At 43.6% G+C, this 11,746-nt stretch overlaps 2 protein-coding genes across 3 annotated transcripts; one reads left to right on the top strand and one right to left on the bottom strand.

The window, feature by feature from the left end:
- The first annotated feature begins 252 nt into the window (after positions 1 to 252).
- On the top strand, positions 253 to 7,428 carry LOC112884567 (L-galactose dehydrogenase). Its single transcript, XM_025949977.1, has 5 exons — positions 253 to 458; positions 547 to 778; positions 859 to 1,158; positions 5,114 to 5,242; positions 7,024 to 7,428. Exons 1-5 carry the CDS (start codon positions 298 to 300, stop codon positions 7,153 to 7,155), a joined length of 954 nt encoding a protein of 317 aa, XP_025805762.1. The 5' UTR covers positions 253 to 297; the 3' UTR covers positions 7,156 to 7,428.
- Positions 7,429 to 7,532: 104 nt separating this feature from the next.
- LOC112884568 (protein LIKE COV 1-like) lies at positions 7,533 to 9,498 on the bottom strand. Of its 2 annotated transcripts, XM_025949979.1 has the most exons (6): positions 9,197 to 9,498; positions 8,780 to 8,832; positions 8,591 to 8,700; positions 8,298 to 8,465; positions 7,955 to 8,188; positions 7,533 to 7,869 (listed from the first exon to the last, which is right to left on the bottom strand). In XM_025949979.1, exons 1-6 carry the CDS (start codon positions 9,368 to 9,370, stop codon positions 7,769 to 7,771), a joined length of 840 nt encoding a protein of 279 aa, XP_025805764.1. In that variant the 5' UTR covers positions 9,371 to 9,498; the 3' UTR covers positions 7,533 to 7,768. The 2 variants fall into 2 exon arrangements, with proteins under 2 accessions (XP_025805764.1, XP_025805763.1); XM_025949978.1 differs by having other exon boundaries at positions 7,533 to 8,188.
- Positions 9,499 to 11,746: the final 2,248 nt, after the last annotated feature.

Here is an 11,746-nt window from a genome sequence, read left to right as displayed (position 1 = left end):
TTAATGAGCCTAATTAATCCATAATTTGCCACAGTGATGCTACAGTAATCATCCGCTAATCATGGATTAATATACCTCATTAGATTCGTCTCGTGAATTAGCACTGGGGTTCTGCAATTAGTTTTATAATTAGACTTTATTTAATACTTCTAAATGATAAAATTCTTTTTGACGTGACCTCTCTAAACTTTACACCCCAATAAACGAACACAGGCTTTGAACGGTGCGCTGCAGCCAATTTTGCCATTTATTACGACAGTAGACAACGACTGGGCACCGCCCACTCCAGAGTCCGGCATGGAGCTCCGCGAGCTGGGCGGCACGGGCCTCCGCGTCAGCGCCGTCGGCTTCGGCGCCTCCCCGCTCGGCCACGTCTTCGGGGACGTGCCCCGCGACGCCGCCCGCGCCGCCGTCCGCCGCGCGCTCGACCTCGGCGTCAACTTCTTCGACACCTCCCCGTAATATACACGAAACCAAATACTCCCCTCGCCTCCCCTCCCCCTCCTCGCTCCCGCGCTGACCCGCCGCCCCTCCGCCGGCGCGCAGGTACTACGGCGGCACGGTCTCGGAGTCCGTCCTCGGGGACTGCCTCCGCCACGCGGCCGTCCCGCGGGACCAGGTCGTCGTCGCCACCAAGTGCGGCCGCTACAAGGACGAGGGGTTCGACTTCTCCGCCGCCCGCGTCGCCCGCAGCGTCGACGAGAGCCTCGCCCGCCTGGGGCTCGACTACGTCGACATCCTCCACGCCCACGACATCGAGTTCACCAGCCTCGACCAGGTCGCCCGCCACATGCTCGACGAATTGCCGCGCCCCCTCCGCGGATCCAGTCGCTCTGCTGACACTCATTGGTATTGTAGATTGTGAACGAGACGATTCCCGCGCTCCGGAAGATCAAGGAGAGCGGGAAGGCGCGGTTCATCGGGATCACCGGGCTGCCCCTCAGCATCTACCCTTACGTGCTCGACCGGGTGCCGCCAGGCTCGGTGGATGTCATCCTGTCCTACTGCCACTACGGGATCAATGACACCTCCCTGGTCGACCTGCTTCCCTACCTGAAGAGCAAGGGCGTTGGGGTTATCACAGCTTCGCCCCTTGCGATGGGTCTTCTCACAGATAATGGGCCGCCAGACTGGCACCCTGCACCGGAGGAACTTAAGGTATCCCCTTAACATGATTAACATTTGTCTAGTGCCTGTTAATCCTAGAACAAACTAGTGCTTTGTAGTATGCAATTTTTGAGGAGGTTAACTGCCTGTAACTTATACATTGAAATGTGAATAACCCATTTTACTCACAAGAGGCCTGGTTCCAAATAGCACATCATGTTGGCACTATTTGCAAGTGGAACATACTGGAACCATATATGAGTTTTTTTTAATTACCTGGACAAGAACAAGGGGAAGATATGAGATAGATAAGTAATCTAGTATGAGTGCAATCGTACATATAGCAGGTGACAAGGTGTAGTTTCAGTTACTGAAAAGTCATTGACAGCCTTTAGGATTTGGGGTTTTAGGTTTTAGGGTTCCGTTTTTCTTTAGGATTTAGAGTTAGGTTTTCTACTTTAGGATTTAATGTGTAGATTATGAGTTTCAGGGTTTAGGGATACAATGAACTCTTTACAAAATTAGCCTCCTAAACCTTTTAAATAAAATCTGTACAGTGTTGGGATTGTCTACTTGACTACCTTTAATGGAATTTGTGTAGTGATTTGACTTGAGCATAATATTCTTTCCAATAAAAAAAGTGGATGTGAATTGTAGATTTATTTGGTCCAAGTAGAATTCACCCATCTATTTCACAAAAAGGATCTTACACATAGGTGGGAGTTGTAGAAAAGGAATCAGATATTTTACAAGACAGAAGATGAAATAATCGATCTGTGGAAGGTGTGCTAAAATATTGGGTTGGGCAATGGTCAATGAACCAAGGTAAAGAGATCTTGCACGTTGCACTTGCAGCAAGTATTTTATTATTGAATTTTGGCAATTTTCTGTATCTTATGCTGTTTTATGCTTGGGGAGGTTGACAATTTTGTTAAGCACTTACAAGAAGGTGCAATTCTCTCTTCTATTTCCAGTCAATGACCATTGATTAATTTTCCCCCCTTACTTTATGTAGCACATTTCCAAAATAAGTGTAACAATACTTTTGCATCTGGCACTAAAATTGTTTGGATAAAAAGGAGAGTTAGCTGATGAATACCTTCATCCAAAGCGAGGCACACACTTGCCCCCTCCTCAATAATGATTGCGCAATTTGTGATTTGGTGTTTCTTGTGTCCAATTGGATAAGAACTGCTAGCTCCCTGTTCTTGTTCATTATGCAACAAAATTGTTACTTTCACATGGATTTATTTTCAAAATGTAAGAGACGAAATATTCAATATTGACACAGTTTGCATTGAAAATTTAGTAAGGATTAAGGAATACCATATTCTTCCAAGGTTTATAAATTCTTCCACTTATCCTGAGCATGAACCAACGTAAGTGAAATTTCAGAGCAAGGTCTGACAATAATATAGATGCTTGAACATTTGATGTTCATTGTTCTGCTACACCTTCAGATGGACTATCTTTCCCGTTGATGCTGATAGATATGCTTTGCTCACCTTGTAAGCTATTCCCACTCAACCAGCACCTGAATAGACAAACACGATGGAATGAATGTCTGGAATCAAGAGTAGAGCAAGAACACTAACGAATTTGTGCAGCAAAGCTAGGCAGCTTTTCCTGCTATATGGATCTTCTATTTGAGAAAACAAACTAAACTTTGTGGTTCCCTCTATGACCCTCCACAATCTGCGTCATCCTGCACACTTGGGTCATGCTGCACATGATGTGGGTACAACAGTTAGTGCGCTCCTGCTTGAACTGGGCATGTGTTCAGCTACACTCACCTGTGTAACCAGGGGAACTTGGTTAATGCCACACATTAAACAAGTTTTCCCGGTCGCCTGCTTCAGCGTGTAGCTTGACGTGTGCATAGTTCATGTGGGAGCCCATTCTCCGTTCTCCTCTTGTCATGTGTGGATTGTGCAATTCTTGGAGGTCCATGTAGCGTGTGTAGGGTGGCAGCCTAACTGCCAGGGTTTAGCTAGGTTGTTTCCTTAAATGGCACATCAATACAACTGAAAAAAACTGCTCTGTTTTGCAGCACATATTCTCCTGTGTTCTTGCTTTGCCCTTGAGTTGCAAGAAATTTCCATGCGTGTGTTCAGGTGTCTAGGTCCTTTGCTGGTCATGGGAAAGAGGATGGAGGAGGTCATGTTAGGTGGGTTGTGTCCTAAGGAGAGAGATGATTTTTTATGGGATCTTTTATATAGGGCGTGGAATTTCTTTTACAAATACATTTACAAAAATGCAAGGAAAATTTAGGAGCCATTTCAAATCATTTTGAGTTTATTAAACTTCTTGCAAACTTCGAATTCTCTTCTTATTGAAGCTTATCACTTTTGGTTTAATGAAAATAGGATTTTCAAAATTAGGAGAAATACATGGAAATTCCAACCCTTGAAAGCAGAAGATAACTTTCTGTTTGTTTGGGAAAACATGGGATGCCCTTTGATTTACACTGCTCCTTTTCTGTTATTTAATATGCCTAATCCATTTCTTTAATCAGCAATTCCAATATGATGTGGTATAAGTTATTGAATGGCTGATTTAAATATCCTCGGTAGTCCTTCACAGCTATTGTTGTCTTATATTAGTGTTGTTAAGCTGCATAGCTTCTCTATCATCTTTTAGTAAATCTGAGCAAGCAGTGATATCACATTTTGTTCAATTTCACTATCTTTCTTGCCTGCTAGCTGCAGACAAGCCTCATGTAACTTCTGCCGACCTATCTCCGTGCTAGTTCAGGTAGAAACATAGGGCCACCTTATCACCTTACAACATTGTCATATCCCCAGGGTAGAAACAGAAACAGGTAGATGTGGGAGATAGCAGGCTATTCTTTGTCAGGCTTCCTTGCGCTTGGTTCAGGGAGCATGACAATGGAATGGATTGCACATGGCATGAGATAGTAAAAGAACAAACAGGATGGGACTGAGAGATGAGATTAGTTTCTTATTGCTTGATTTCGATCTCACAGTCAGGCTGGCTGTTGATCGATACGTGTTGTAGTTCACCATGGAGCTTGCCGCTGGCAAACTCTGGATTGCATGCACAAAAATCAAAGATGAACTCGAGTATTTAGTGCTTCTGAAAACGTGCAGCATTTTCCATTGTATTTAGCAACTATTTAAAGGGAAAACTAGAGCAAAACTCGGCAGCTAATCTGCCTGATTCGTGCGACACTTGCGCACAACCAATCATACTATCTAACAACCATGCAGAGCTGTACATGTACCAAACAACCCTGATGCGCCCTGCAAGAACATATGCATGCATCAGGCTCACAACGATTTGCATGGCCAAACAAACTGGTCCATGCTGGAAATGTCTGGTTCATGCGCGGCTCTGCATGGTCGTGGAATGGCATGATCTGTCATGCGCAATTGCCGCGCAAATGGGCAGATTATCTTCAGAGTGTAGCTGTACTTTTTCCTTTAAATAGTTGTTGAATACAATGCAAAACGCTGCCTGTTTTCAGCAGCACCAAGCACTTGAGTTCATCTTCGTTTTTTTGGTGTGTTTTCCTGTGTTTGCCTGCAGGCTGCGGCATTGCGGCAAGCTCCATGGTGAACTCTGGCAATCCAGTTAATTGATCTATCTTTAGACAACTAACTTTTTGAAAACAACAATAGAGAGATAAGACGATCAAACCTGATCCTGGTATGGCAGGGTGAGGTCAGGCTCCTTGCTTGGCGCACCACCTGTGTTAGTGCTGGGCCATCTTGGCACCTCCTGTGATTATGTCCCCACATAATTTTCAAGATGTTGATCATTTTATCAACTCATAATTTTCAAGATGTTGATCATTTAATCAACTCGCCAATTCACTGAACTCTCAAGGATAAACTGTCTGGTTGCATGTTGAGAATTCTGTTTGGTCATCTCTCTATCCATATCTTGCTGAAAGTTTTTTCCTTATTTATGTTCATTGCTTCTATTTAGTGTTCCAAGCTGTGCTAGAAATTCAATTGACAAGTATAATATAGCTTGTTATCAGTCGGCATGCAGGGCAGCTGCAGAGCATTGTAGCAAAAAGGGGAAAAGCATCACAAAGCTAGCTATGCAATACAGCCTGATGAACAATGAAATTTCAACAGTTCTTGTTGGGATGAATTCTTCGAAACAGGTACGTACTTCCTTTTTGCTCTTTTGCCCTCTGTGCAGCATATTCACAAAGCGTGACTAAAAAATTATGATTAGCATCTTATCAAACTCATGAGTTGGTTTTGGAAACGAGAAGGCCTATTATTCTAAGGATGTATGTTGCATAATATATTTTCATGCTTCCTTAGGTTTAGTCTTAGTCTTAGGGGGTGTTTGGTTCCCTAGGGCTTATTTTAAGCCCTGTCACATCGAATGTTTCAATGCCAATTAGAAAGACTAAACATAAGCTAATAATAAAACTAACTGCATAAGCCTAGGGCTTATTCACGAGACGAATCTATTAAGCCTCATTAATCCATGATTAGCACATGTTTACTGTAGCATCACATGGGCTAATCGCGGACTAATTAGGTTTAATAGATTCGTCTCGCGAATAAGTCTAGGGGTTATGGAATTTATTTTATCATTAGTCTATATTTAATACTCCTAATTAGTATCTGAACATCCGATGCGACGGGGCTTGAAATAAGCCCAGGGGAACCAAACACCCCCTTAGGGCCTGTTCGTTTCCTACTCTCTAAACTTTAGACCCATCACATCAAAGAGAATCTTGCTATTTAGAAGTATTAAATAAAATCTGTTTATAAAACTTTTTGCACAGCTGGGTGCTAATTCGCGAGACAAATTTAATGAGCCTAATTAATCCATAATTTGCCACAGTGATGCTACAGTAATTATCTGCTAATCATGGACTAATATACCTCATTAGATTCGTCTCGCGAATTAGCCCTGAGGTTCTGCAATTAGTTTTGTAATTAGACTTTATTTAATACTTCTAAATGACAAGATTCTCTTTGATGTGACCCATCTAAACTTTAAACCCCAGGAAACGAACACACCCTTAGTCTTAGTCTTATACAAGTGAATCACCAGTTGACTAGCTCCTATTAAAAAAGTTTATTTTGCTTGATCTTATTACATGTAGCCTAACAAAAAATAATCTTTCCTTTTTAATATTAATAAGAAATATATTTATTATCCTCGTAGTGTAATCAGTGTACAGCAGAGCAGTTAATCCTTACTAAGTTAATATGGAGGATAGCCATGTGTCTTTGATGAAAAATCCGATAGCCCTGTTAGTTGGGACCTGCATTTTTCTTTTATATAACATCTGTATATAAGTCCCTATTTAGTTTGCTAGTACAGGTACTTGATTGCCAAGTCTGTTCTCATATCTTCTAGAAAGTTAAGAAATTTATTGTTTCTTTTTCATTGAGGGTAAAACAAAAGTATTTTCTGTATTTACTCCCTTAGTGTATTACCATATGATGAACCATGTTGTGGTTTCTTTTGTGTTTGATTGATTACTAGTAGTGAAGTAAGTATTGGAGCACTCCCATTATGACCGCGTCCTGTTGGGGCAAGTTTTGTCAGTTTTGACTTGTGAGTTGTCATGGAAATTGCCAACATGTGTTCTGTTTTGTCATCCTACATGTGTTTATATTGTGCTGATAAGCTGATAATAGCATCCTTTTTGAGGTAGATATCTATATTTGCAGAAAGGAATATTTATTACCACTGGGTTTAGCAACCTTGCAACCTTGAGGATGCGAAGTGAATTTGAAAAGTTAATGCAAGGATAACACTCCTCCCTTTTTTATTCCTTTCCGAAACGGGATCAACAGTGAGAGTCTTGCAGTCCTGTTTAAAGAATGCTGCGTCACCATGGAGAATTTTTCTTTGATAAGTTTAGGATGGCAAGAAGTGATTCCCATATAATGTCTTGTGTTTCCCTGATACAAGGTGGAGGAGAATGTGGCTGCTGCAATGGAGTTGTCAACGTCAGGCATTGACGAAGAACTTCTGCATGAAGTTGAAGCAATTCTTGAGCCTGTGAAGAACGTGACTTGGCCTAGCGGTATCCAGCAAGCCTGATGTCCTATAGCTGCTTGCAGGCCCTCGTGATCAACATATCACTTCTGTTCGATTCGGTCAATTGACTGCTGATTGCAAATTTGCAATCCCGTAAGTTGTTGATGAAAGTGAATGAAGGTGATGGTTGGGATTTTATGGGCGGGTCATCTTGTAACGTGGACATGTCAACCGAAGACAACATGGACAATAAAAGATCGAAGCTGATCGCTGAATAAGCCTTTCCAATACACCTGGGATGGGTTAACCCATAAGTTATTTTGGTTGCCAAACAATCAAATTGCAGCGAATCAACTATACACCATACGTGGATTCCTATTTTCTTCTCTCATTCATCTGTTATCCTGAGTTCCAATGTAAACGTACTTATGTCGCTTCACTGTTGATACAGTATTTGTCAATATAAAAGTATGTAGATAGAAATTTACACAGCAAAAAGCTTGCTAGCTTAGATTGAAGGTTCCCTATGCCTGATCAAAACTGAAACATGTTCTCTAAATCTGCCACCCAACATTTAGGACTTGGAGAGCAACACAAAGCTCTGAAGATCTGAATCCTTTGATACCGCAGCTGCTTGCAAGTCACTGCCAACTGCCAGGAGGGAAGAAAGAGCGTCCTAGGAGTCCTTAGCCGCGCAGCCATGGTCGCCGAGGCCGACGACGCCCTCCACCGCCGAGATGATCTTCGGCACCGACATGCCGCCGGAAAGAATGATCTCTGCAACAAATGTAGTTCCCCCATTCAGATGAGTTCGCATCAAGAAACCGTAGGCGCGACGAGAGGACACACGGCCGTCGGCTACCGATGGCCTCCCGGACGGAGAGGTCCGGAATGATGACGTCGGCGCGGCTCATGAGGAAGATGTCGCCGAGGTAGAGGTTGTTGGTGGGCACGTAGACGCAGGCGAGGTCCTGGTCGCCGCGGACGCCCCCGGCGCCGCGCAGCGCCACCGTCGACGTGATGAAGCCCAGCGCGTACTCGCCGATCCTGGGGTGCCGGATGATCACCACCTCCTTGAAGGCCCGCGAGCTCTGGTCTGAAACCATGGGTACAAGACTTCACTTACTTCTAATTGGACAGTGTGAATTCACTTAGAACGAGATCAACTTGGCATGCGAAATTTTTGCTCGGAATGAGTTTTCTACCTGGCGATATCGCGGCGCTGATCTGCTTGGAGGCCGAGTAGATGTGGCGCACGAGGGGCATTCTCTTGATGCAGAACTCACCGAGGCCGAGGAGCGAGGCGCCCAGCCACGACGACATGAACACGCCGATGAGGAAGATGAAGGTGATCGAGGTGACAAACCCGAGACCTGCCAGAAGGTTATGAAACCGACTTTCAATTCATCATCAATTGCAGGTAAAAAAAAAATGACTGAAGTTACCACAATTCATTCCTTATCACAGCTCATTTTCTCAGATGGGAACAAGGTGTTACCGAATAGATGTATCCCGAGGTGGATGTAGATCGGTGAGAAGAAGCCGTCGACGAAGCGGATGAACCACCACGTCGTGTAGAATGTGATGGCGATCGGGAGCAGGATGACGCTGCAACAACAGAGTGCGAAGCACTGGTTCACTGATCTGCGAATGGTTACTGTAGAATTGGTACAAGGCGCGCACCGACCATCCAGACATGAACTTCTTCCACGCCCAGCTCCGAATCACTCTCGACAATGCCTGCACAATCAGAAATACACAATATTGGACCCATCATCTATCTGTAAACGCGAGTTTTTTATGTGTCTTCAACAGGGAAACCACGCAAAATTCCGAGCTTAAATCCGTAAATAAAATGCAACTTTGCATGACCAGAAATCCAGAATCATGAGTCGGTTTAGGACATGTGAATTTTGAACGATATTTGCGAGTATCAATAATGCTGGTTCCTGCAAAGTTCCTGTGTTCCAGATCGATCGATGGTACTGGAATCTGATGTTTTACTACAACCCTATGATCCAGAATTCAGTATCTCCGGCACGAACAACCAATGTTCAGGAGCAGTCTACGACCAAGACAAGCGGATCATCAAAATCTAAATCACCTCGATGCCAGTGGGGTGGTGGTGCAGGTGGAGCGCGCGCGCCGCCGCCGCGGGCGGCGGTGGGCCGGCCATGACGGCGGGCGTGGTAGGCTCGGAGTCGTCCTCGTCGCCGGCGGCGTGCTCGCCGGCCACCACCGGGAGGAGCAGCTCCCGGTCCCTCTCCCTGCCGGCCATCGCGCTCGCTCCCGGATCGATCCAGGCCAGCAGCAGCACGGACGTGTCGCGAGCGTGACCCAACCGCACTATTTTTGCGCGCCAAGTGCCCGACGGAAGTGCTGGATCGGCCTCCTCTAGCGGACCTGGTGAAGTTGCAATGCTGGTGGTGGAAAGCTAATTTGCCTAGTCGAGGATCACCAGCATTTGGGTGTACACGTCAGCTAAATGCGTTCCTTCTGCATATTAGCCTACATGGAATCATTAATGTAATAAACCACTATTGCAAAAAAGAGGAACCCCTAAACTTGATAACCCCTAAACTAAAAAACCGGATAACTACACATTCCAACTTTAAAATACCAGATTAACCATATCAAAGTGGTTTTTAAGGTAGTTTTACTATTGTGGCAATGGATCCAATATGTTAGAATCCACCTCATCTTCCTAGAATCCTTTTAGGTCTTGATTTCTCAACCCACCAAAGCCTTGTTTAGATGCACTCAAAATGTTATAATTTTTACACTCTCTCTCCATCACATCAATTTTGGGACCCATGTATGGAGCAGTAAATGTATGTAAAAAATAACTAATTGCACAGTTTAATTGTACATCACGAGACGAATCTTTTAAGCCTAGTTAGTCCATGATTAGATAAAATTTGTCAAATACAAACGAAAACGCTACAGTTCCAAATGTTATAAAGTTTTGCAATCTAAACGGGGCCCAAGTCTTACCCACTTCCTACTGCTTTAGCTGAAAAGCGGAGTCCACGACCTGGCGACACTAGCCATGGCCATAGCCATAGGTGTGGCCACAGGTAAGGGGTGGAGCTTGCCGCCGGTAGGCCAGCCGGCGATGAGGTTGTGCCTACCAGCTGCAATGTGATGGAAGCGAAGAGAGATGAATAGAAGGAAGGGGAGAAACCTCTAATACCCTCATCGAGATAAGGGGCGGCGAACGCTCTTACGCCCTCGTGGGCACCGGCAGCAGTGGTGCCAGTGGTGCCAGAGGAGCAGACAAGGACCCCTTGTCCCCTCCTCCACCGGGCTACCCTTAGGCCCCCCTGACCGCCACATGAGCAAAACCACCACAGAAAACCGCTTTGAAACAGTAAAGGGGTAGTTTGTCTGGTTTTGATAGTTTAGATATGCAAGATTTTTTATTTTAATTTAGAATTTTTTTAGATTTGTTGATAAGTTCAGAAGTAAAGACTTTTCTCTATAAAAAATAATTATAAACCATCATTTTAAAGGACCCTGTGAGTTCGTACTTACTTGGTACATGAATTCATATGCCTAGGCGTCATGCGAAAACAAGCTATTTCTAATGATTAATATTTTTTATTTTTATTTTGCCATTTTTACTGACTTTCTTTTTTATTATAGATATATAACCAATAGTTACATAGTTCCCTATCTGGCAACCTGAAATTGCTAAAAACCGTTCTTATCATTAAAAATTACCCCAACATGTACGGCATGTTTGGTTGGAGGCATGAATCAGTTGCCTAAACAATTATATCTGAAAGTAACTTGAGATTTACATGCATGTGTATGGGATAAATTGAGTTTATAACCTGAACATAACAAGGTCAACAGTAACTAAACTAGTAAGCTTTGGGAACAGATTGTAATTTATTTTAGAAAATAAAATAAAATTTGTGTCATTACGAATTCAGACATGACATATTATTCCTTTATGATGAAGGTTTATTCTTTTGGAAGAGTTGGATACGTCTCTTTGTTCAGGGCCAATATAATAAAGATAGATAGATCCATGGTCAACTTACGTGCTGTGTCGTGGTACAAACACGAGTCGTGTTAAATCGACAACATACGTACAAGAACCAGTCGCTGTCGGCACTCACTTGGTGACTGCAAAACATCTGATCAAGCTTAGTGACGAGCTTATCCATCAGACCATCGCCATCAGGATTCATCCCTGCAAGGGCTACAAAGTCTGCAACGGCACGATTCCTAGGTGACTGAAGACCGCTGACGTTGCAGTCATGAACACCATACGTTGTAGTTGTAGATAAAATTTCTTCTGCAAAATATAGAGAATATAGATTAGATTTTTCTTTACTGAATGCAAAAATTCAGTTGCATATTTTCCAAAAGGAGAAAAGGTGAACTGCCATTGCATGCTGCGCCCCCTCTGAGCCTGTCAGATGCGTTTTTGCCACCTGCCAACTTCCGACAAAACCCAGGCCTTGGCAACTTCTGACAAACCCATAGCCGGCATCGAACCCTGCCACTGCAACCTATTCTACAACGTGACATCCTCGGTAAACTTATTATTAAATGTTTCTGCTGGATATTTCGTTTTATTAGAACATGACTTTGGTCAACAATGATTCTATTAACTTTTTGTTCATGTGATCTGAAACTGTAG

Source organism: Panicum hallii, chromosome 3 (assembly GCF_002211085.1).
Source record: "Panicum hallii strain FIL2 chromosome 3, PHallii_v3.1, whole genome shotgun sequence".
In the NCBI taxonomy this organism is placed as follows: domain Eukaryota; kingdom Viridiplantae; phylum Streptophyta; class Magnoliopsida; order Poales; family Poaceae; genus Panicum; species Panicum hallii.
This window is presented reverse-complemented; position numbering and strand designations above follow the sequence as displayed.